General features: G+C 38.6%; 1 protein-coding gene across 2 annotated transcripts in view; it reads left to right on the top strand.

The window, feature by feature from the left end:
- WWC2 (WW and C2 domain containing 2) overlaps positions 1-25,432 on the top strand; it is a 103,165-nt gene that overhangs the window by 12,565 nt on the left and 65,168 nt on the right. Inside the window, exon 2 of one of the 2 annotated variants that reach the window (XM_027735820.2) lies at positions 24,342-24,451. In XM_027735820.2, the coding sequence (XP_027591621.1) occupies positions 24,342-24,451 (110 nt within the window). Of the gene's footprint in view, positions 1-24,341; positions 24,452-25,432 lie in introns of those variants that run through there. The other variant, XM_039388730.1, reaches the window with a different exon arrangement.

Raw genomic sequence — 25,432 nt, 5'->3', positions numbered from 1 at the left:
TGACCATAACAGGTCATAGGTCTCTTTTGGCCCAGCTGATCCAGAAGTCAGCATTGAGAGATGGGACTGATACTTAGATAAGTTTCACTTTGCTATAGTGTCTGGTAACTCAGGAGGTTAAAAGCACTCCCAAACTCCACTTTTCCCAGTTGAGATGTAGCCAGAGATTGTTACCTTTCTGTTTCTCCTGGGGATATCTCCTTTGGCTGTTGATCAACCTGATGTTGCTTGATGATGAAGATAAAAAGGAATATTGGGATGGCAAAATCTTTCAAAGCAGCCATTCCTATACTGTGTGATCTGTTGTCTTTTCAATAACATCTACCCTGAAGTCATAGACTTTTGAGCTAATCAAGGAGTGTAAATAAACTTCCCACTGCTGTGGACAAACTCATTAAGGTCCAAGTGAGGCAGTTTAGGGACAAATTTTTTGTCTCCAGTGTTAAGACCTTTGGATCTGCTGTAGAAATATCCTAAGAATATAGGAGGTAATAGAAATCAGATATTAAGTCGTAAGGGAGGAAAGTGGGCAGAGAGTCTATATAATAAATAACAGTCTTTATTTTTAATTATTTTTTAAATAAAAAGAATCAAGTGCAAAATTTTACAAAATCCATGTTTGCTGTTCTGTTTCAGAGAAACATGTTAGTGCATTACTGTATTTCAATTCTACCTGTTTGGTTGAGATATATTTGATTTTCATGTGAAAACATCTCTAAATTTCTTTCAGGGAATAAAATGGTTCATGATATAAAATGATTGGGGCAATATTTGGCTGACACTTGTCAGTTTGAGTTGTCTGATGCACAGATGACTTTATGAAAGAGAGAAATGAGACTAGTAGACAATGAAGTTTTGATTTTGTGAATAACATTTTGTGCTAGTAAGAGCTGAAGGTATTTCTCTTTCCACTTTTTGCTTCTTTTTGACACCCCCCATTCAACTGTACTACACATCTGTTTGTGCAACTTTGCTGCGAATCAGAGTAGAAAGGCTTAAAAGCAGCGAGAGCAAAAATGAAAAAAGATGGCAATAAAGGTCATATCACAACATAAGCTTGTAGTACTTCTGCATCAGAGAAAAGTCAATTTACCTCTTTTTAAAAAATTATTATTTTGAAAAGATGACTCGTCCTCCTTACACTAGCTTTGGTACTGAAGACTTCACGTTGTGAAAGCACAATCTCTGGATGGTGTGGAGACTAAGGATAAATTACATATATAGAATAGGTATAGAATGTGTACCACATGAATACTGACTGGTCTTCCACACAAATGTTAAAGTATGTGAAAGTAACAGCGGGCAACTGATGAAAAATTTTTTTGATAGAAACCACAGAGTGGTTAACATGGAGATGAAATTAATACTGTTCATTATATTGAAACTGATGGGCCAATGTATAATCTGTATCCTAGAAGAGGTTTAAAAATAATTGCAAATGGAATTGCAGTGATTTACTACATCCAAAAAAATTGACAGTGTAGCCTGGGATTTGTGGTCAAACACTACAAGAGGTTACCCTGAATGGTTGTGGGCATGACTCAAAGCAACCTGGTCTGATTTCAGAAGTGTCCTGCATTGGGTAGTATGTTGGACCAGATCTCTTCCAGAGGTTCTTTGTCTTCATTATTTACCAAGCATATGTGGGTAAATATGGCTTTATCAGTGTTAGATCATCAAATTAACTAAACATCATATTTTAAAAAAAGATACTAGTTTCAGCAAAGTAGTCTTGATGTAATCTGTTTAAATGCAAGGAAATACTTATTACCATACCTGACATGAAGTCCTTAATCCCAAACACCTGTACCTTTAATGGAAAAATCAGATGATCAAGTAGCTGTGGGACAAGGAGACTAAAATGTGCTATATTGGAATGGGAATTATGAGAGTAGTTGGAGGTTATAAGTGCTGTTTAGCAGCATAATGACAGTAACTCAACCACTCTTCGCTTTAGTAGTGTCTGTAAAAAGATTTAAAGCTTCAATTTGCTTTAGCTATCAATTCTACAAGCAAAAATGTAGAAATTAAATTTCTTTATCACTTTGAAGAGCAACTCTATTTGATATCGATGTAGATCTCCCACACTTTGGAGTTATCATTGTACTTCTAATAATTTGAATTATAGAATTTGGTGAGGAAAATGTGTGTTACATCTAGTGGTTGGTTTATTAAAGATACCTCTGTGTGGGCTACGTTATATGCAGTGCAATATTAAAGTTACTACTAAATGTATTAGAAGCATCTCATTACAGTTGTTTTTTTTCCTGTTCCTTCAAATGTGACTTTGGAAGGGACAGTATTTTAAAGTTTGTTCCAGAAGGCACTTTCAGAGATGGATGATTGAAAACAACTCTCCTGAATGACACTTTGCTGTACTTCATAGATCATAACAGCTTTTATTCACCTCTGTGATTGTTTTTTAAATTACTACCTGTGGATGAATACTTGAAAGAATTGGCCTGCTGGCTACGTTTGGTTTGATTGAGGGCTATTTTGAAGTTACCTTTAAATTACATGCGGTTCTTGATGATCCTAGCGTTTTCTAATCTTCTTTGTACTACATGGTTTGTTTTGTTTCTTAAATTCTTGCAATTTTAGAAAGAATAGTAATTCTATATTTAATTTATTTTTTGTTTCCAAAAAATGTCATTTCAAGCTAAAAGATACAGAAATACTTCTTTAGCAAATGATAGTTGCTGTTTATTTTGCTTTATTCTTCCACTGGAAGCCATAAATTATGTAATGAATAATTATTATACTAATAGTTGCTGGTGGACTGGAAAGTAAGAGATATATTTGTCATAGGGATAGTTCCAAGATGTCCATAACAGTGGTGTACAAAAGCAAAACTGCTTTAGTAGTCTATTGAAAATATCAACATGGCAGTGGTGTGCTATGTGGGCTTTTCACTGGACTGTCACTAATAAACCAGGCAGAAGATGTCATGGTTTGAGAACTCCAAAATCCAATTCCCTAGTCCAAACCCCCTCCCACATCTCAACCCAGTGTGAGATGGTTTTTCCAGACACCACACGAGACTCAAAAATGGGGGAAGGGAATATATTACAATGACTGTACAAAATAAATACTACAATACATTATATACAATCTTAATTATCTCTACCATGACATAAGTATTTACAATGGATCAAATCTCTTCTCCCCTCCAAATAAAAGTCCAGGAGGGAAGAAGGAAAAGATCCCTTTCTACTCTCAGAGCAGCAATGTCTCTAAGGCAGCAGGCATCTGTCCTCTTCTCATGCAGCAGCTGTAGCTGGATCTCTGCCAGTATACATACAAGGGAGTATCCAAGCCCCTCGGCCACTCGTCTTCAAGCAAAGGTCTTCTCTTCCGTGGGCTACGTTCACCCAGACAACAGTTGCGTCACCACATCATACCATGAAGCACAGGGGTCTTCGTGACGGTCTGTATCTTCAGGGGGTTCAAGTCCCCTTTGCAGAGTTCTGTGCTCTGTCACAAGCAGCAGGGGGGGGCAAGGTCACCCTCTCTGCATTCCTTCTCTGAGCTTTTCAGCTCCTTCCTGCAGTGCTGTAGCACTCCAAGACTAAAAGTCCATCATCCCTTCCTTTCTAGGAGTCTCCAAGGAGTTTGGGGGTCTTTGATTCAGTTCTTACCCCAACCTCTGTCTCTCTCTGTGTAGAGCCTAGTTCTCTCTCTGCTGCTGGCTCTCTCTCGGCTCTCTCAGACAACTCTGTGTCTTCCTGCTCAGCTGCATGCTTGTTGCTGCTTGGTCTTACCTCTTCTGCCTCTCTGCCACCGATTCTTCGGTCAGTGCAGTTCTGCCGCTGCTCCTGCTGCTTCTTACAGTAGAGAAACTCCTTCAGCTCTCAGCCACAGGTACTTAGCCCAGCCTTACGCTGTTCCAAGTCCCTATAACCCCCCCTGCCAGGGGCTGGGGGGGCCAGAGGCCCCAAGGGGCTCCGAGCCCCTTCCTCGTGGCTCTACAACATGGCTACTTCTTCTACAACAACTACAACAACCTTCTCTTCCGTTCTGCTTGTGATATGTTTATATTTTGCAGAAGCGCTCATTGGGTAAAACCTCAAAACTTCAAGGGTCACCACCCCCTGGGGTTTTACCATTTTATAACTTCAGGGGGAAAACTGTTTCCCACCACCACAGAAGAAAAGGGAGAAAATGAATGTCAAAAGACAAAGTGACAGTTGAAGTTGTGTGATATATTAAAATAAGCTTTTTTTTTTTCAGAAGTTAGTGTTCATAAGTCTGTATAGAACATTCCATTCTTCTGTTTTGATGAAAAATTTGTGTCAGGGCTCTTTTGGGAGTGTAAAAGACTGGGAAGATTTTATTGCTTGTTAGTCAGTGTAGTGGTCTGGAATGTGAAAGAGTCAGATTCCAGTTCCTTTCCTGGCTCAGAATGACTTGGTGCTATTGAAAAACCAACCCCCAAATGAATGAGGTGGAAGAGGTACCTGAACATCCTGGTTCTGTTTTCTGAACTGCCATAACCCAAGGCAACAGGAAAATCTAGGTTTCAGTTTTGGAAATGGATCATTTTGAAAAATTTAGGGTGGGAGAAACAGTGCTGTAGAAATTCCTGTGGAATGTAATCATTGTCCTATGGATAGCGTTAAGAGGTGTGCCTGTCAATAGAAACATTTAACCAGTCAAAGACTGTCTGTGATCTCCATAAATTCTTCTCAGATTTTTATCAACAGCAGTTCCCAGCTTCAAGTACCATGTCCTGTGTGCCCTCTGTTCTTAGAATTTGATCATTTCTCTTTAGGTTCAGAAAAAGCTCCAGCGAATAAGCAAAAGATAGGAGTGTGATGAAAAGAATGGGTCTCAACCTGTTCAAATACATCACTCCATCGGTGTGAACAGTATGGAATAAATAAAAAGTAGGTAAGGGTGATGGCAGCAGGAGAATGAAGCATTTTTCAATGCTCTGAAGTCTGCAGTACATTTTAGCTTGTTGGCAGCTTAACAACACAACTAGAATTGTTAGTGACTGGCAGAAGGGTTGTGATTTGCACTATACACTTCTTGTTAGTTCTGCTTTTTGGACCACAACAGCAAAACAGAAGGGAACAAAGACTTGAAGGTCAGGGTTGAGGTGTTTAAGTCCTTGTATTATCTTAGTGGGGAGTTTTCGGGCTGCAGACATCCCCCCCTAACCTCAGCTAAGGGATTTCCCTGACCCCTCTCTACCTCAGTCTGCACCTAGTGACCGCAAATTATTCTCTGCAAGAAATACTCTGTCCCGCTTTGCTCTTCTGACAGACTTGGCAGTCTTTCTGCTAATGTGGGTATCACAGGAGCATCATGCCACGTGAATCTTTTTACCTGTGTCCCTACTGTCCCTGCAGTCATCCATATTGCAACACACTCTAGGTTACAGCCATTCATAAGTATTTGGACCATTCATAAGGGACTTGGGTTATAGCTTAAACATAGCAAATGTCAGTACAGTAAAGGCCCTTTGGACATCAGTTAGGCTTTCTAGTCAGGTTTGCGAAAGGAAGAGATTTTGCCTTCCCAAAGTCCAGTGAAAGAATCAAAAAATGCCCTAGCCTGCTTTTTTCAGCTGGCGCAGTGGATTGCCACGCTCCATCAACCAGACTAATTCTTTGGCTGCCGGTGAGGGTCACCAAGCACTGCTGTTTCCTTGTGTATCTCCCAGCAGCTGGCTGCTGGCTGTAGAGGGACAACAGGAAGAACAATCCAGGCATGGAAAAACAAGGAGATAACACTGTTAGTTACTTTGCAAACTTTATTCATCTCTGTTGCACAAGGCTATGTATTTTTTCTGCAGACTCTTGTCAAATGAAGCCAGGTGTCATTATCAGAAATTACGTGTGGTGGTGTTTGGTTTTGAGTGGTGGGTTTTTGTGCTTATTAGGATTACAAATAAAAGATATCTGCTGTTATGATTAGATTTTGGAAAGCAGAAATCAATTCTAGACAGAATGTCTTCTATGTGTAAATACAGAAATGCTAATAATGATTGAAATACTGTAATGTTAAGAAATTAACAATACTGTTTCTTCACTGGTACCCAGAGACTGCTCTGATACCGTTTGGCAGAGGTCTCTAGTTCTTGTTGCTATTTAAGTAAGTTTATGTAAACCAAACCAGAGACCTTGTTACAATCTGTTTATTATAAATACAAATGATAGAAGTACAATGAATTTAACATAGAGAAAGCAGTATGATGAAGGAGAGGAAATGTGATGGGCAAAATTAAATTCTTTTTGTGTCTTTGGCATGAAACAGTGCAGCAGCAAAAAAAGACAGGACTTGGACCCTTTCACCTGGACTTCTAGTAAAGAGCAGAGTTTTCACACTATTTGTTCAGAGTTAAAACTGCTGAAACAGATGAAACGTAGAAATTAGGTTGGGAGAGGATGAAATTACCATGTACTGAAAAGTGAAGAGCTATGCAGATCACATTTAAGAAGGAATGCATGTTTTATTTTATTGAAAACTCCTACCTTTCTTCCGTACTGTTTTTGCCTATAAAAGTTTAGTTCTTCATGGCATGGCACAGAAAGAGGTGCTTAGTATACTGACAACTTCAAGCATGAGATGATAAGCTCACAAGTGTGTTAAAAATGTTTAGAACTAAATGTAAAAGAATGGATTTTTCATTAAGCAAGCATGCAGTGCTAATGATTCCTATTAGCTTCTACCATTTCAAAGACTTGTCAGAAGATCAGATCTCTCTTTTTATGGTGGATTTAAATCAATCATTGTTCTGTCAGGCAAAATTCTAAACCCACCTTTGAAAGCTCTTTTGAGAATTATCCTTCCCCCACCCTAGGTTATATCTGCCAGATCAGGAAATTCCAGCTTCTTCTCCTAAATTTACTATGGAATCCCCAGAGTCTAAAACTCAGAAAACAGATTTTTGCTGAACTGTGAATAATCACGATCCTCTCTTTCTTCCCTAACCTTTTCACATACTTTCTAAATTAGAACTTTAGCCATACTGAGTGCCTGCAGATAAGCTAAAAAGAATTGCATGGGCTGTCACGAGCTTGGAAATCTGTCTGCTTGTTAGGTCAAGCTCCACGCTCATACACATTCTGACTGAATGTTAATTTCCCTTGTATTTGTTTTCTTTACATAGTATGTCATAGAGCATTGGAATACATGCAGATGCCCAGTGGCATTTTCAACAGATTAGAAGTTTGACTCCTGTTTAATTATAGTGTGCCCACTTTTAAACTTTCCAGTACTTCTGGAAATTGTTTTAGATGACTGATGTTTATAGGATGAGAGTCAGAAGCCTAACCTTCAAGTAGATATATATGTTTTATTTTAAAAGCTTGAATGATACATGAAGTAATTTCCTGAAGGAACCTAAGGATACTATGTAGAATTGGAGGAAAAATAGTAGCTCAAAGTATTAATATTTATGTTAAAGACTTTTCACAAAAGCAACTGATGTAGATTGATTTATGAGAGATAGTAAGAGCCATCCATTGAGAAATTGAAAGAGAGTACATAAGTAATTGGATAGTAGAGATTCATATCTAGACTATCTCTTAAGAGCAATCCTCTCTATTCAGTTTAAAAGAATAATAAATGGCAAATGGGGATGTAATGGTTGTCTTGGCAAGGAATGACTATTTCCACTGTATGAGCTAATGTTGAGGTTTTTCATTACTCAAACTGTATAAAAGCTTTACATCTAACAAAATACTGAAAATTATTTTTATGAAGGATTCATTTAAAATTACTGTGTCTAAGAAATTCCAGAAGTCTGTGAAATTGCAACTTTCTAGTCAGCTGAATTTATTGAAACGTTGCTTATATGGCAATTTGCCTTTTCCAGTACAAAAGATATGTACAGCATGGGAGATTACCGTTTAATCAATTGTTTATGCTTAGGTGTTGTTTTTCTGTGGAAGTGCCTCTGCTCAGTATTTGAGACAGTGTTGTCATTTTCTGTGTCATTAGTAATTGTTTTTAAACTCTCTCCTTGCTGGAGCCTCATTAAGGAACTAGCTTTGATGGAAAAATAAAAGTCAAAATGTCTAAAGTGAAGCCTCTCAGAGGAGGACAAAATATTTTTTAGATTTTGTTTTGCAAATATGACAAACATCAGGTAACTAAACTATTAATTAACCTCTATGCTGGACTTCAGGAGGGCAGATTTTGGCCTATTCAGAAGACTGGTTCAGAGTGTACCCTGGGAAACAACCCTTGAAAACAAAGGAGTCCAGGAGGGATGGACATGCTTCAAGGAGGAAGTTTTGAAAGCAGAGGAGCAGGCTGTCCCAGTCTGCCAAAAGGCAAGCCGACAGGGAAGACGACTGGTCTGGCTGAACAGGGAGATTTTGAAGGAAATTAGGGTAAAAAAGAGAGCCTACCCATTATGGAAAAAAGGGCTGACTACTCAGGAAGAGTTTAGGAATATAGTTAGGTCATGTAGAAAGAAAATTAGAGAGACGAAGGCACAACTTGAACTTAATCTTGCCACTTCTTTGAAGGATAACAAAAAGTCCTCCTACAGATGCATCAATAGCAAAAGGAGGGGCAAGGAAAACCTCCATTCTTTATTGGACATGGGCAGGAATATAGTTAGCAAAGATGAGGAAAAGGCTGAGGTGTTTAATACCTTCTTTACCTCAGTTTTCAACAGTAAGACAGGTTGTCCTGAGGACGCCTGGCTTCTGGAGCTTGTAGAAAGAGATAAGAATCTGAATAGCCCTCCTGTAATCCAGGAGGAAACAGTTAGCAACCTGCTGAGCCACTTGGATCCCTGCAAGTCTATGGGACCAGATGGGATCCACCCAAGGGTGATGAGGGAGCTGGCGGAAGAGCTCGCCAAGCCTCTCTCCATCCTCTACCAACAGTCCTGGCTCACTGGGGAGATCCCAGATGATTGGAAGTTGGCAAATGTCACACCCATCCACAAAAAGGGCCAGAAGGAGGACCCGGGAAACTACAGGCCCGTCAGCCTGACCTCAGTGCCTGGCAAGGTTATGGAGCAGATCATCCTAAGTGCAATCACACAGCACCTACAGGATGGACAAGGGATCAGACCCAGCCAGCACGGGTTTAAGAAGGGCAGGTCCTGTCTGACCAACCCGATCTCCTTTTATGATCAGGTGACCCACCTGGTGGATGAGGGGAAGGCTGTGGTTGTGTCTACAAAGCAAAGCCTTTGACACCATCTCCCACAGCACACTCCTGAAAAAACTGGCAACCCACGGCTTGGACACTCTGTGCTGGGTTAGGAACTGGCTGGAGGGCCGGGGCCAGAGAGTGGTGGTGAACGGTGCTGCATCCAGTTGGCGGCTGGTCACTGGTGGTGTCCCCCAGGGATCAGTTCTGTTTAATATCTTTATTGATGATTTAGATGAGGGGATTGAGTCCACCATTAGCAAATTTGCAGATGACACTGAGTTGGGGGGGAGTGTTGATCTGCTCGAAGGCAGGAGGGCTCTTCAGAGGGACCTGGACAGGCTGGAGAGTTGGGCTGATTCCAACGAGATGAGATTCAACAAGGCCAAGTGCTGGGTCCTGCACTTTGGCCACAACAACCCCCTGTAGCGCTACAGGCTGGGCGCAGAGTGGCTGGAGAGTAGCCAGGCAGAAAGGGACCTGGGAGTTTGGATTGACAGGAAGCTGAACATGAGCCAGCAGTGTGCCCAGGTGGCCAAGAAGGCCAATGGCATCCTGGCCTGTGTCAGTAACAGTGTGGCCAACAGGTCCGGGGAAGTGATTCTTCCCCTGTACTCAGCGCTGGTGAGGCCACACCTGGAGTACTGTGTCCAGTTCTGGGCCCCTCAGTTCAGGAAGGATATTGAGGTGCTGGAGCAGGTCCAGAGAAGGGCAATGAGGCTGGTGAAGGGACTCGAGCACAAGTCCTATGAGGAGAGGCTGAGGGAGCTGGGGTTGTTCAGCCTGGAGAAGAGGAGGCTCAGGGGAGACCTCATCACTCTCTACAACTCCCTGAAAGGAGGTTGTAGCCAGGTTGGTGTCTTCTCCCAGGCAGCTATCAGCAGGACAAGAGGGCATGGTCTTAAGCTCTGCCAGGGGAGGTTTAGGTTGGATATTAGGAAGAAATTCTTTACAGAGAGGGTAATCAGGCATTGGAATGGGCTGCCCAGGGAAGTGGTGGATTCTCCGTCCCTGGAAGTTTTTAAGATGAGACTGGATGTGGCACTTAGTGCCATGGTCTAGCAACTGCAGCGGTAGTGGATCAAGGGTTGGACTTGATGACCTCAGACGTCCCTTCCAACCTGGCTGATTCTATGATTCTATACATACAAAGGTTGCTTCTAGCCTTGTTGAAGGCAAGGCTGCCTTTGGTGTAGAAATTTCCTTTCTGTGAAGTTGTGTATCCTTCATAGGATCAGGCAGTTGCATCCCTCTGAAGCTGCCTCTTCTCCAAGCTGGACAAACCCCAGTCCCTCAGTGTCTTCACAGGGCAGGTGCTTCAGCTCCCAACCATCCCGGTGGCTTTCCCCTGGGCTTGCTCCAGTTAGGTTTGGGGATGGTTTTTTTGCCTTAGAAGATCAGAACTGAGTGGAGTATTTGAGATACAGTTTAATGACTGTAGAGTAGAGAGGGTAATCACTTTCTTTGATGTACTGGCCACATTCTTGCTGATAGAGGAGGCTGTTTGCCTTCTCTGCAGCCAGGGCACTGGAGCACTGCCAGCTCACTGCCCACCAGGACCCCAAAGCTACTCCACAGCTGATCAGTCCCAGCCTGTATTATAGTAGAGGGCATTTGCTTCCTGGATGCAGGACTTGGCGTTTGTGTTGCTGAATCTCTGAAGGTTCCTGCTGGCCCATTCCTGTAGCCCAAGTCTTCTGAAGGCTGGTCATGTCCTTAATAGTGTTGGTTGGTCCCTCCAATATGGTGTCATGTGCAAGTCTGATGAGAGTGCAGTCTGATGCCTTTTCCAAATCACTGAACAGATGTTAAACAGGACTGGTCCCTCCAATAGTCCACATTTCATGATTTTCCAGGTAGAATACAACTTGTTGACTACTAGACCAAAGGAAGGCAAGCGTGGTTTGCAGGTTGCTGTTACAAAACTGGGGCAGATGATGAGAATTGGTACCATGTTTTTAGTCAAAAGTAGAGACTAGCTATGACTTCTTTTGTTCAACTCAAGATGGACCTCAAACTTGTTTCCCCTCATCTAGGTTAGCTTTCTATTGCTCCTAAAATTTAATATTATTTGCTAGAAATGGGATTAATGTAAGTCTAAGAAATGTTAGCTTTGTGATACTCTTTAAAAAAAAAAATTCTTTGTGACTATAACTAACAGAAGCAAGAAAAAAAAGAAACTCTAGTGATTCATTATAAAAATGTTCAATAACTAAATGGTTTTTAACTAAGAATACATTAAACGGACTTCAAAGATATTTGTGTTTATGAGTTTCAGTGTTCCACAATATTCTCTGTAGTAAGACAGTTCTAAGAATACTTTCTAACAAGATCCAGTTTGAACTATGTGTACAAGACCAAAGTATTTTTCTTCTTTTTCTTTTTTTCCCAGTGGGAAGTATTTTCTTCATTTTCATCTTTGTATGTTAACTCTTAGGATTTGTGTATTATATGTTCCTTTCTGTTGCCAAAGAATATTGCTGCTATAATAGTAGCTATCCTGAAAAGTATCACCTGCCTTGGTTGGTTGGTTGGTTTTGTTGTCTTTTTAATCCTTAATGTAAAGGTCAGTAGATCCTATATAGCCAGAGCCTTTTCTTTAAGTTTACTTTAAGACAAGGTATTGTGTGTGACACAATTTCTACCTTTGGAATTCCAATTTCCAGTCTTAACAGCCTTGGGAAAGGGGGGAGTGGCAGATTTAATTAATCTTCCCGCATGTGCTAGGAGACAGGTGAATTTAGAATAGCAACTTCAATAGGGAAACAATTGTATCTGGAATATCACATTTACTGTCACTATGAATCTGTTCTTTGTATTTTTTGTCAAATCTGTTTTTGAAAGCAGTTATGATTTTGACCTCAACAAAATGCAGTGGCAGTGTGGTCCAGCTATGATTGTGTATTGTATAGAACTTTGTTTTGAGCCTGCCCTTCTGTACTTTCTGCATGTGCTTTCTTGTAGTGTGAGAAACAGAGAATAAGTGCTGCCTGTTCCTCTCATGTACACCATATTTCCACTCTGTAAGAGACTACTAAGATGAATGATGTTAACCTGTTCAGTTACATTACATTCTATACTCTGATTGCCATTGCTTGCTTTTCTCTGCATCTTGGTTTGCGGTTTTACTTTTAAGATGTTGTGGTGGTGCAGGAGTACAGGGCTATCAGAGCTGAATGGAGCATTAAAAAGTAGTCACACAACAGCTTTAAAAAAAACTGTATGGTGGTATTTTCTGTTTTGTGTTATATTTCTTTCCTCGTAACATGTAATTAAGCTGTTTGGCATTTTGGCTTCTGCTAAGCGTTGAGCTGATTCAAAGAGCCACCCACAAGGAGTTGAATGATTTCTGCAGTGGTGTTGGCAAAAATAGTTGTCTCTTGATCCAGTTAAATGTGATACAGTAGTACAAAGTCTCCTCACAGATTTTTGTAAATAGGCTACTTCCTTTTTTAATTTTGAGTTTTAAGTGTTAGCTTAAGCAACTGAATTTCAAAATGTGCAGAATAACCTCATTCTGGTGTTCTCATCTTCTTTCCCCTTCTCTTTCACCTTGAAGGACAGGACTGGTAAAACATTGCTTTTAGCTACTCATGAGAGCATTTTGTATATTGTTTTGATGTTAGTATGCTTATTTAAAGAAATGCTAATTTACTCTGTGCTATTAGCCACCACAACTAGGGACTAGGTTTGAATATGTACTATGTTCTCTGAAGTAATTCTTTAACCTGAATTATTCTAATTTTTAAATCATCAATACAAACTGCTAATAAACCTGAAGGGAGTACATTGTCATGTTTGGGAGAGGTAGGCAGCTTTATTCCAGCATTAGCTCATCTGGAAATTCCAGGTTTCCTTTGACAGTGTCTCAGAGAATTTCTCAGCGATCTTTGCAAATTACTGCTTTGGAAGTATTTGCTCTGAACAGCTTTGTGCCAAACATACTTGGTAAAGAGGGATGTGTGACAAGCAATTGTATGCTGGGGGTAGAAAGGCTTATAAGGGTTCAGGGAAAGGGAGCCAAAAAGGATAGCTGACCTGAAAGGCGTTTAGTCAATCTGACATGAGAGGCAGAAGGTGATTCTTCTTTTTTTTCTTTTTTTTTTTTTTCTTCCAACAGAAGGCCAAGCTTCAATAAACTGAATATGTGCTGTATTCCTCCTAGGGACTACTAGAAAATTTGCTGCCTTCATTACAGATTCTGAGGTGGTTTTTTTCAGGCAGTTTCTGGGAGTGGGTATGTGGGAAGGAAGTCACGGCAAACTTACATGTTTCCTGTTGGATAATTGTTGCATATTTCCCATTCCTCAAACCTTACAGCCACTGGGAATAAATTTGATGTAAAACTTGAAGTCAATTAATATTGTGAATAAAGAAATATAAAACCAGTAAAGATGGTGAAGAAACTCTTCATTGATTTTGTTTAATATAATACTATTTTCTGAGTATCTTGAAATATACAAAGAAAGACAGTTTAATTAAAGCATTGCAAACTAGAGCTTTTCATATTAAATTAGTGGGAGGGGATTAAATGTGTAGGCCAGAACATATATATGAAATCTTCTTATAATCATAATTTTATGCTACTGTAATTTTACAGTACCCTGACACTTGATGATCTTGCACTTTTAATTTCAATGTTAGATTTGTATGAAGCAAACATTTGCTACAACCTTTACTTGTTATTTCAGTTTTGTGCAATTTTACTAATATATAATATAATAACTCAGTCTGTGACTTCCATATGATCTCAAGAATGTAAAGATTTTTCTAGATTCTGTTTTCTATGAAAATTTCTATGAAATTATTTGAAGGATCTTTCTGAACCATTTGTATCAAGGGTTGGCAGACATTTTTATGGTCTCTTATTAATATTAAAATACAAATATATTATCCTTTTTCTTTTCAATATTATGCTGCTTGCTGTTTTATATAATCAGTGTTGAGTTTGTTCTTTTTCCATTTAAAAAAATGTTAATACATTTTTAAGGGTTTCTTCTGTAGCATCTGGATACAGGGTTTACCAGTGGCCAGAGATGGACCAAGTGGTTGTGTACCATTTGAGCTCTGATTTAACTCAGTGTTTTTGCAACAGGAGCTGCATTGTACTGCAAAACACATAATGATTTAATGAAATACGCATTAAAAATTGTTCCAAAACAAGTGGTTGGATGAGAAGCCGGAATCGAGACAAGAAGAACTTAGTACTGCGAATAACAGAGTGGGGTGTTGTCCCCTGTTGGGTTCAGTTTGTAGGTCTGTTACCAAATTGCAGTGACCTTGGACTTAACTCAGGTTTACTCTTCCCTTCTTCTGGAATGATTGGTATACTTGACTGAAGTGCTTCACAGTGATGAAGCTGAATGTTTGTGAGGTTATCGGCGATGTTCAGATGGATAGTACTTTTCAAAAGTGCTTGTCACAGACTTAAGTTTCCTGCTACTGAGATTGGTAACACTCCTGCTGACTTCAGTGGGAGCAGAGTTAGGCAAGGAGACTCTTTAAATATCCTGTCTATAAATCCAAAGGTTCCTTGCATTGCAAGTAAGTGTTTGTTTGCAGGAGAAGTGGAATTCACAGTACAAAATTTTCAAAATCATTTTCTGTAGCTGACGAGGTGAGTAGTGGGGTGATTTGAACTAGTGCGTGTATGAAATTACAGAGAGGAGGAAGGGGAAAGATTAGAGGTAGGGAGGATCTTTTGATGATGACGTTGTGTGATTGTGTTCTGGTTTTGACTGTGTTCTTTCTTTGAAATACATTTCTCTTTCCCATATTTAATTATCACACTACAAAAATGTCCTATATTTAACCCTTTAGTAGTTAACTATCTGTCATGAAGCCTACTTTTGGTACTTTGTGACTGACAGCCAAGATGACAAATCATTCAGATTAACAGAATAAATGTTTTAATCCTTTCCTGTAAGTGTATCTGTTTTGATTTATTCTAATAAAGTACTCCGATCTATAGGTATTTTCCTCCCATTGTTTGTTGTGTCATACTTCAGTTAAGTAGTAAGCTTTTGGAGGCAGATGTTGCTCCTGGTTTGCATATGGAAATTTCTGTAGTGTGTGCCATTATTTGAATTTCAAAAACGAATGATTGACTGCATTTGTTGGGTTTTCATGGTGCTTTTTTTAGGGTTTGTGTGGTGTTTTTTGTTGTTTGGCTTTCCTTTTTCCTTACCTTGTGTATTTCTAAGGGTCCATCTTCATATTGTAGAAGAATACTTGGATAATGAATGTATGAAATGAGAAGCAGAGTGATACAAGACAAGTAAAGGAAACATTTCCAAGTCAAGTTTGTAGGCAGAAATTGTAGGATTGGAAACATTTAAAATTACTGGAAAAATAGCATGATGTATATGGACTTAAAACTAATAGCCAAGTTTCTTAACAGTCTTCTCAATTGATGACAACACGGTGTCTTTCTATCAACAGTGTACAGTCATGTATATATATAAATAACCTTTAGCAACGCTGCACATAATAGCCTTTTCATAATGTCACTGCATTTGAGCTTTCCAGGGACAGGCTCAAAGGTCGTATCATTGGTTTATGGCTGTGGAATTATCCCTGTGCTAGGGTATGGTTATCAGACATTCCTCACATTCCAGGTGTCTAATATTATAGTGCTTACGTGCCAGTGCAGGACCAACTGCTGCGGCGAAGAAAAACGCGGGAGAAAACATTCACGGCATTACCAATTTCCACTTCTTTGTGCCCTCCTTTTCCCCTAACCTTTCAAAACGTCATCTTTGCATTGAACTGGGCAATGTTAAAGAGATAATTTAGTTACAAGTAGTGACTTGGTTGGGGGATTTTCCATTTTCCTACAAAAATATATAGCTGGAATGCTGAGTTGGAAAATAATGGTTCTCCTTTTCACTTACAGACTTGGTTTCTTTCAGTACCTTCAATTATGAAATAATGTAGCAAAATGTATAGCTGTGTTCAGTGTGGGCTTTTTTTTTTTCACTGATAGTGATTGTTAAGTGAAAAAGCCAAAACAGTTTATCATAATCAAAAGGCAAAGGAAACAAAAAACCGTACCAGCAGGCAGTTTGACCTGGTCCTGCAACCAGTGGGTGTGGGTCCCTTCCTTCCCCAAAGTGTTCTTCCCCTTCTGAGTCTCAGCTATTCAGTTCATGTGCCTTTTCAGAAGCACCTGTGAAGGGACAGAATGAGCTGACATTGAGCTAATGCCAGCTCAATGGGAGGAGGCAGTTATGCTCTGCTTCCTTGCTCTTAAAACGTGTTTTTATGGCTAGTCATTAACACGCACGTAGCATCTTATGGTGAGCTGGAGGGCAGCACACTCCCTCTGCACTCATCTCCCCCTATTTGCTACCTCCTGGACTGAAAGCTTAAGTTGTGTATTCTCTGCTTGCTTCTTTTTGAGTGTTTGTGTATGAGAAGGACATAAGCTGCCCATTCTGTGGAGAGGTTTTTTCTGTAGAGGAAATGGGCAAGATCTTTAGAGGACCTGAAGATTTCTATCCTTATCTTCTGTGTATTGCATAAAGCTTATAGAGTTTGGGGATATACCCAAATAATGTCCCACCATTCTATGTTGCTTAAGTTAGCAAACTTATGTATGTCTCTTAGTATAATCCTCCATCTGCACGTTTGTACATTTTTCTTTACCAAGGAAACTTGTAAAACCAAGAAATATATTTCTATAGGTCCTTTTGTCTTTCATAAGTATTCAAGGGCTTAAAAGAATCACAGGATAGAGGTTGCAAGCTATTAAAAATGTATACCTGTATGTTTTTTTAGAAAACTAGAATCAGTGCCCACATATTTCAAGTTTACATTCTTTTATATGGATTTGACTGTTTTACCCATCTTTGTATTACCAGGAGCAAAATTATCTGAAATCTGGAAAACAAGCGAAGACTCATTAAATGTATCCAGGAGATACTTGCCAATGGAGTTAATAAATTTTTGTCTCCTAGAAGTGTATAACTCCGCTGTGACTTTAGTCTCTGCAATTAGATTTTGAGAATCCACTTGTGGTGCAAAAAGGTGGAGGTGCAGTACTGTCGACTGCTACGTGCCCACGCTAGGTAGGAGTGTGGCTGGGAACATTTGACTGTAAGCCTATACTGTGGTGTGCATGTGTGGGTAATACAAAACAAACACATTAGTGGTGCACATGCTACTGGCTATAGGCCTACATTTAATGCTGTTAAGAAGCATAATTTAATATTATTGAGAATTTTTCATAAGTAAAGAATGGGGTGAAGTTTAGTTTGAGCTATTAGTAATTCTATATTGGCACAGAAAAGGTAATATGCATGTTTGCTGTCTTGTAGGCATAGGCATTTGTTAACATTTGGTTCCACACATCTTGGGAACAAGGTAAACGTGCACGACCTTACCATATTTGTTTATTTTACACTACTGTTCTCATACAGGCACTGTGACCACGCTACTCCTGTTTTGATCTGTTCTAATGTGGTACTGATGTCCACTTAGTTACTCTTTCAAAATAATACCTGTAATAAAGTGGCAGTATATCTTAATAATACCGTTACTAAAAGAGAATGTACCTGAGCAATTCAAAGTTTGTACATAATGTCTTGTCCTGATATCTGAATGGGAGGCACTACTGTGTTAAGAACATGGTGTTTAGAAGAAGAAATCCTGTCGAGAGACTCATGAGTGCTTTTTGGAGAGAGAGGTTTTGTGTGGGATTTGCTAGTTTATAGAACTGAATGAACAAAGAATATGGCAAAAGGGTGTTTTGTGGGCAAATTCTGCCCCTTCCTACAGGTAAACAGTGCAACTACCACTTTTTAAAGTTTGGAAAGTGATAGCAATATAATTAATACAAAGCAAATGCATTTTGTAACAGCTTCAGCCACTGTAATTTGTAGAAGAGAAAATTGTATTCCCTGTGCAGTGTAATTTTCATACTGTTAATGACCTCAGCCATAGGGAGCAGCAGTGCCTTTCTTTAACTCTGACCTGCAAGGTGGTGCAACAGTTGGGACTCTTTCACTATTCTGTATGCACTCTGATACCTGCTATAGTATTCATCCCACTTAAATTTAGTTACTCTTGCATAGGCTAAGGAGTGTTGCATTCAGAGTCCTGTAGTTACTAAGAAAAGAGGAAAATCTTCATATGCTGAATCTGCCTCTCTAGGGAACCTGAAACAGTAATTCAGGTTAGATAACTGACTCTTGAAGTTAATGAGATTAATTGCACCCCTGAGTTTTATACAAGAAATTTGTGTTGGATGCTTGAAGTGAGTAAAATCCACATTTGTAAAGATATTTGGGGTTGGATTAGAATACATGGTTATACACCCTTCAAAGTCATAATGCCTATAGCATTAGAAAGTTGGGTAAGAATTGAATTGATTTTGAAATCTAACTTGAGCACTAAATTCAGGAGATGTGAGGAAGAATTTAGAACATTTTTCTTCTTCTGTTTGTACATTCCTTTCCTTGATGAGTTGATTTAAATTTTTACCTTTGCTTGTCTCAAGCTATGGACCAAAATTAAGAGTAAAATACTTTCATCCTTTTGTAAAATAAGAAATTAACGGATCCTGATCATATGTTCCTCTTCTATGTCATTGTGCTAACTGAAAGCACTCAGAGTAAACTTTTTGTGTTGCTGTTGTACTGTGTTATAGGTAAATCATCTGTACACCCTTCTGTAGAGGTGTATGTAGTTAAATGAGCCAGGTTCCAGGTAAGTATGCATATAGTTCTGCCATCGTTGGTTTCTTCTGTTATGCTTTAATAGATGCTCATTCCTGCACATCTGAATCGTAAGTTGTGTTTTGTCTTCTCAGTTCTAGATTGTGGAGAAGAGATATAGTTTTCAGAACAATTTCTGTCTAGAAAAGGTTCTAGAGAGTACTGCATTGTAAGAGAAAATAAATGATGTAATATACATCATTATATATGAAAATGAGTAGATGTGACATTTAATCCATGCAGTGTTTCATATAAGTGTCACACAAGGTCTTGCTACATGGAAAAGTACAGGAGTTCATTTTGGGTATTTGAAGAAAGTTTTGAAATGCATGTTGAAGTTGCTATAGGAGTTGTGCATTAACCCTAGTTATAATTGAATTCCAAACTTCAAGTGTTGACTGTAGGTGAAGTGTCACACAGCAAAGGAGGTATTCTTGAAAGTAATTTTGAAAGAGATTAAGATGAACCTGTTCATATTTCTCAGGTATTTGTGTACCTCTACCAACCTGTATTTTCTTCCTTTCTAATTGAGGAAAAATCATCTCAGGTTTGGGTGGGGTGGGATTTTTTTAGTATCTGTGTCTCTTTCTCCCTCTTCCCCACCCCACCATTTTCTGAGATCTGCCTACTTTAACCTTCTCTCTTCCCCACACCCTCCACCACATGTATTATAAGTCACAGTAAATCATTGATGCAATTGATGCACATTGTTCTATGTAAGCAAATCATATCAGTAGCTGAATTCACACAGTAATTCAGAGTATGAATAAAATCAGGTCTTGGTAGTAGGGTAAGGAGATAGGTGATGCTGGTATCAACTGAGTTTAGAAGAGGATGAAGACTAAAGTGTGGAGTTTTCTGTTGATAGAGTGCTAATCATAATATGGTTTAATTTACAGTTCAATGTTGCAATCGATTTAATCCTCAATGGATTTTGGAGAAAAATGGTGCTCAGAGAAGGAATGCAGCAGAATGCAGCATTTCTCTTGCATTGAACAGTGTGTTCAAAATAGTTTGTGTATATACATAAATACATATGCATACACATTTTTAAGAACATGCACATTCATACTCTCAGATTACAGAAATGGGAAATACCATGGGCTGTCTGTATCTTCACAGAATGATAGTAAGTTTTACTAATATATATAGTAAATTTCTTATTTTCTGTGGACCCTGACCTTAGAAATAAGTCTATCTTCTATGTATTTTTGGGATCTAGGGACTGCAAAACGTGGTCTACATCAAACAAGAAAGTTGTCCCAACGGAGCAGTGTTTCTGCACAGACAACCCATCAGTCTGTAGTTACGGTTCCATTTTACAGTATCACCAGCCTCATTTTTTTTAGAGCATGGTGCTAACAATGCCATGGTTGCAGCTTCGATCCCCATATGGGCAATTCACTTAAGGGTTGGAATCGATGATCCTTGTGGGTCCCTTCCAACTCAGAATATTCTGTGATTCATTGTTAACCTTAGATGCATATACAGACTTATTCTTAAAGTTATGGCTGTAGGTGCAGTAACAACTGTTAACAATAACACATATATCATCATAGAAACTGCATTTTAAGAGCTTAGCTAACTCTGTATTTTGGAAACTAAAGAAAAAAGTGGATTTGATATGATATTACAGCTTTTTGATTTATAAACTGTATTTGTCTCCTGGGTTTCCCCAGGAGAATTCACTCTGAAGTGATTGGCAGTAACATAATTATAGATTGTTTGTATAGTGGAATTACAGAATGCTTCCTGGTTTTCCTAAAAATAGCCACTTTAACACACACCTGCTTCTTTTTTGCTAAGGCTAAAAAGAAAAGTGCCCCTGGGTGAGCATACTTGAGCTTAGATAAGCATTAAAAAACCCCAAGCCTTTTGTTAACTAATTGAACTTCATTGGATAGTAAATGTGGACTTTTAAGTTCTACTTTTTAGAGTATCAGCATTCTTTTAAGAACATGTAAATTGATGGCTACAAATGAAACGGTATTATGAACTACCTCAGAATATCAGCGCCCTAGAGATGCAGCACTTAATCCTCTATTATGGTGCAATAAACCTCATTTTTCTTGGGTCACGGTTAATGAATGTAATGGTAGTCCATCTGTCATAGGTTATTATGTCACAGATAATGATCTTCACACAGACAAGATTCCTTCAGTCCTTGTTCCTAGATATTATTTCCTTTCCAATTACATCTCGTAACTCTCTGCTTTCAACTTTTGTCTTGCAAATTTTCTCTTGCTTCATATCAGGTTAATCTCACCCATTTGCCATAAGTATTTTGAAAGTAAATACTATTTATATTGAGACAATTCTGAGGGCCTTAAGCAATCAGGTATCACCTTGTGCTGATTCTTGTTCAAATGTAGAAGTACGCATCGGACTCAAAAATCTTGTGCCATTAAAAGACTCTTGAACAAAAAAGAGAGTTGTGGGAACGTTACACTCTTAAGTAATTGTGATCTTACTATGTGCAAACTTTCTCATGTTTTAAAAATCTACTTGGGAGCACTTCTTCTGACATAGTTCAGATCTTAAGGATGTGATATGTAAGCATGATCCAGCAGAGCAGAACTCATAGAACAATTTATCCAGTACTACCTGTGTTTTTGGACCTCTGTCTCCCTCTTCTTCCCATTTTGTTTAAGGTCTAGAGTCGGTCACTCAAGTACTTTTCCACAGTTTTTTAGAGTCGCTTTAATGTATGAAGTGTCTGGGATGAGAGAATGGCTGCTATTCATTCCCACGGTATCTGATTTCAGAGAAGTGATAACACCTGGACAGAACATTTGCATGAGCAGAGTCGACTGCAGTCTAACATACAGAATGTGCTATTATAGTAAGAAGTCAGTATTTGATTAAAAATAAAACTGATGTGGAGCACAGAAGAAAAGCCAGGATAGTACTGGGCTTATATCCTTCCTGTAGAGGTGATCTAAAAATCATGTCTTGTGAGTGTTGTTAGCTGTGGTGTGTATCTTTGGTGAAAGCATTGAATGCTTATGCAGAGTTTTAAATTATTTTATTAGAGATCATCTGGCCATGTTTATATGAGTTTGTTATGATTTCTATGTTGCTATATGATATTTAAAATATTTTTTCCACTTGAACTAACTACATGAGTTAAGTTTTGAGTTAATATTATAATATTAAAGCTAATGATGACATTGAACTTTTATTTTTATCCAGTTTAAGATGTTTCATGAAAATCTACAGTTGTAATCAAATTTGAGGCAGGACTTTCTTCACAGCAAGATGCGCTCTTGTAGTTGGCACATCTTGTTCACGTGACTAACCAGATTCACCAAAGAACTGTTGCTTTTACATGATTGATGCTTCCTCTGAGCAGCAGTGGCCTGGGAACTCTCTGACTTGGGTGGATGCTCTGTTTTCAGTCTGCTGCATGCTGCCTGTCTGAAACTGTGATTGTGCTTACCCTGGCTTTAAAAGGCTTTTCCTACTTTCCTAAGAGCCATCTCTTTCTTTCTAGCTGTTACTATTTGCAACAAAACAGTAACCTTTGAAGTGATGCTGGTAATTACTAGTAGGCAGCATTTGGGCATATCATTTGTGTTTGATATGGCAGTGCCAGGCAGTTGTTAACCTGCTGAGCTGCGTAGCTTCTGCTGCCCTGAGGGAAGGAGGAGGGTCAGGAGCAGGGTGGCAGGTCAGAGCTGGGGTTTCTGGAGAGCTCCTTGGAGCAGCCTCACTCAGAGCTATGCCAGTGTTTGGATTTAAAAATGTATTTTTAATGTTAGTAGTGTTAGGGGTTAGAATAGATAGGCTTGGCTTACAACAGACTTGCTCTCTCCCTGGAAGTCACTGGGGAGTTGACAGCTTGCTTGTGCTGCTTATAATCCATATTTTTATGTCCAGATGTAATTCCACATTGGTAATCTCACCTGTATTTTGTAATAGTTTTCATTGTGTTTAGTGGTTTTGCACAGCAGTTTGTAAGTGGCAATAAATAGGCCAATTTGTCTCATACCTGCAAATTTGTTCAGAACCTCAAATTAAGCATTAGTAACCTTCATAGGATTATGTTGTAAACTCTGGAGAAATATCAGGAAGTGGATTCATGCTTGCAATTTAAAAACCATAAATTGGAAACAAAATCACCGTTCAAAATGTTTTGAATCCTAAGAGCTTGATTCCTTGTGATTTCTTCAGCCTTATTTTGGAGGAATACTGTCCTACTGAAAGAATTGGTAGATCAGATACCTTGATGATGATGATGATAATAAAGGTAACAATGGGGCAATGATTTCTAAATCAAACTTGTGCTCAAATTTCTGGTTTTTTCCAGCTGCATAAAGAATTCAATAGTTTTGTAAAGTACTGTCTGTCTGGTGGTTTCTACACAAAATCCAATTCATTTTGTAGAAGGTAAAATATAATATTCTTTTCTCTTTCTTTTCTCACAAAAAGTGTCAATAAACCAGTTTATTTTGGTCAGAAAGTAATTAAAGATAAAAATCCCAAAACACAGAAAAACATGTGTGAATTAGACTGTTAGCTTTTTATTTATAGAGAATTTTAGTGGTGAGATGAAAAATACTGTCTTAGGTGATAGAACCTAATCAGCAGTGAGCAAAGGAGTACTGCTTGTATCCCACAAACTGCTCTCAGTAATCTTACTCTGAGGATTCTTTTATTTAAACTTTGGATATGTACTAATCTTATTGTCACTATGGTGACAATAAAACCTTAAATCTCTTGTTCTTCCTGTTAAATATATCAGTATACCAGAGATGGCATTTATCTGTGGATTTATCGACAGGAAACTCAATACTAATTTCTTTTTTAAAAAAAGGAGAAAAAGATGATCATGTAAAGCTGTGCTCAGCCTCAGTTGGAAAAGAGCCCATGTATTATTTTTATCAATCTACTTAATGTAAGAAATAAGTGCTCCATTATTAAAATGAAAAACTTTAATAGTCTATCTTCCTAAAAAAGCACCATGTGAACATCTAAGGCCCATTAAATGTTACTTATAAAATGTCTGCTCTGTGCACACTGCTGTTTGTTTTATTCAAGTGCATGGATTGATGTGTGCTGCTAGCTGCATCTTAGGTGGTTGCATTCACTTTTCTGACTTTCTTGTCTGTGGTCATTAGAGAAAATGATCTTGAAATCTTGTCGACTCAAGGTTGAAGGGTCCAGTTCTCCTGGTGACAAATAGGAATGTAGATAATTTTTATTTTTTTTACAAGCTATTGGTTATTGTTTGATTTTAAACTGTCAAATATGAAAGATGTTGCATTGAATTTCTCACTTGAGTTCCTGGACTGAAAAATGTTTGCAGTAATATGTTCTTGGAGGTAATAAATTCTGAAGGATGGAATAGGGGAAAAACAGTCAAGAGCCAAAACTTTAAGAGGGAGAAAACAACTTGCTTTCCTTTCTCCCTGCAATCTTTCTTTAGTTTCTGTCATAATAGGAATTAATACGAAAAACAAACATGTATGGAAGCTGTGCCATTGAGTTGTTTCTTTGTTTTAGGTTAACAAAGCCCTTGTCGTTTGCGGATTGTGTTGGGGATGAGTTGCCGTGGGGATGGGAAGCCGCGTATGATCCTCAGATTGGTGTATACTATATTGATCACATAAACCGTAAGTATTTTTCAGTTTGCCATATTGATTATAAAAGCAGGTTCATCTTGGTTAGACTCAGAATTCTTGATTAGCATCAAAATGCTGGGGAAAATTTGCCCTTTGCTGTAACATTGTTGGCTTTAAAAGGCTTCCAAGAAAATCTGCTGGTACAAAATGGCTACATCTGTTTCTACGTATCTTTTTAATTGCATGGTAATTATGTCTAAACCATACAAAAATAGCAAAATTGGAATACAATGCTATTCAGAGTTACTGAAATGAATATAATTCTGAAAGCATGTCTATTTTCTCTGTATGCATTACTCCATATTAATTGATACCTTTTTCTGTTTTCTCAGAAATAGTATTTAGCAGCACAATAACAGAGATTCTATTTGAGAGTAATACCTGAATCTAGGTACCTGCCCTAGTAGTGCTATATGCTTACTTTAAAGATAGTAAGATGCTTTAAGTTAGCAGAGACAACTGCACGGTAGATATGTCACGGACATTAAGAGACCAGTGGCCTTCTGGAACAAAAGCTGGAGACAAGGCTCGCTACACGTGGCATCTCAAACCTATGGGCAAGTGAATCGGCCCTGTGGTGTCTAAGCTGCTTTTATAGTCAATAGCTCTATAGTCAGTACAGTCAGTGTAATGAAAAGTGTGCTGTAGCTGACTGGGTGTCTGCTTTGGAGATGAGGTGATTTAATTTCCTTTGGTTGGGTTGGACTATTACTCTGATAACTAGAATGTGATATTAGATATCAGCTGTGCTTACTGAGCACCTACAGATAGACAACTAATCTTGAACTGAATCCCACCCAGTAACCTCATTTGTGCTCTTAAAGCCTTGCTTTATTGGAATAGCAATGAGAGTCCTTTGATCTTGCATATGGTATTAGATTTTCATGAACTTTTAAAAATAGGGACGTTCTTGATTGAATTCAAAAGGTGAAGAAAGTAAAGGATTTGCTTCTGAATCTAAATGCTAGTATC

Source organism: Pipra filicauda, unplaced genomic scaffold, assembly GCF_003945595.2.
Source record: "Pipra filicauda isolate LSUMZ 115617 unplaced genomic scaffold, ASM394559v2 scaffold67_size6003252_pilon, whole genome shotgun sequence".
NCBI classification, from domain to species: Eukaryota; Metazoa; Chordata; class Aves; order Passeriformes; family Pipridae; genus Pipra; species Pipra filicauda.
Note: the sequence above shows the minus strand (reverse complement) of the source record. Positions and strands in the feature narration are given on the sequence as shown.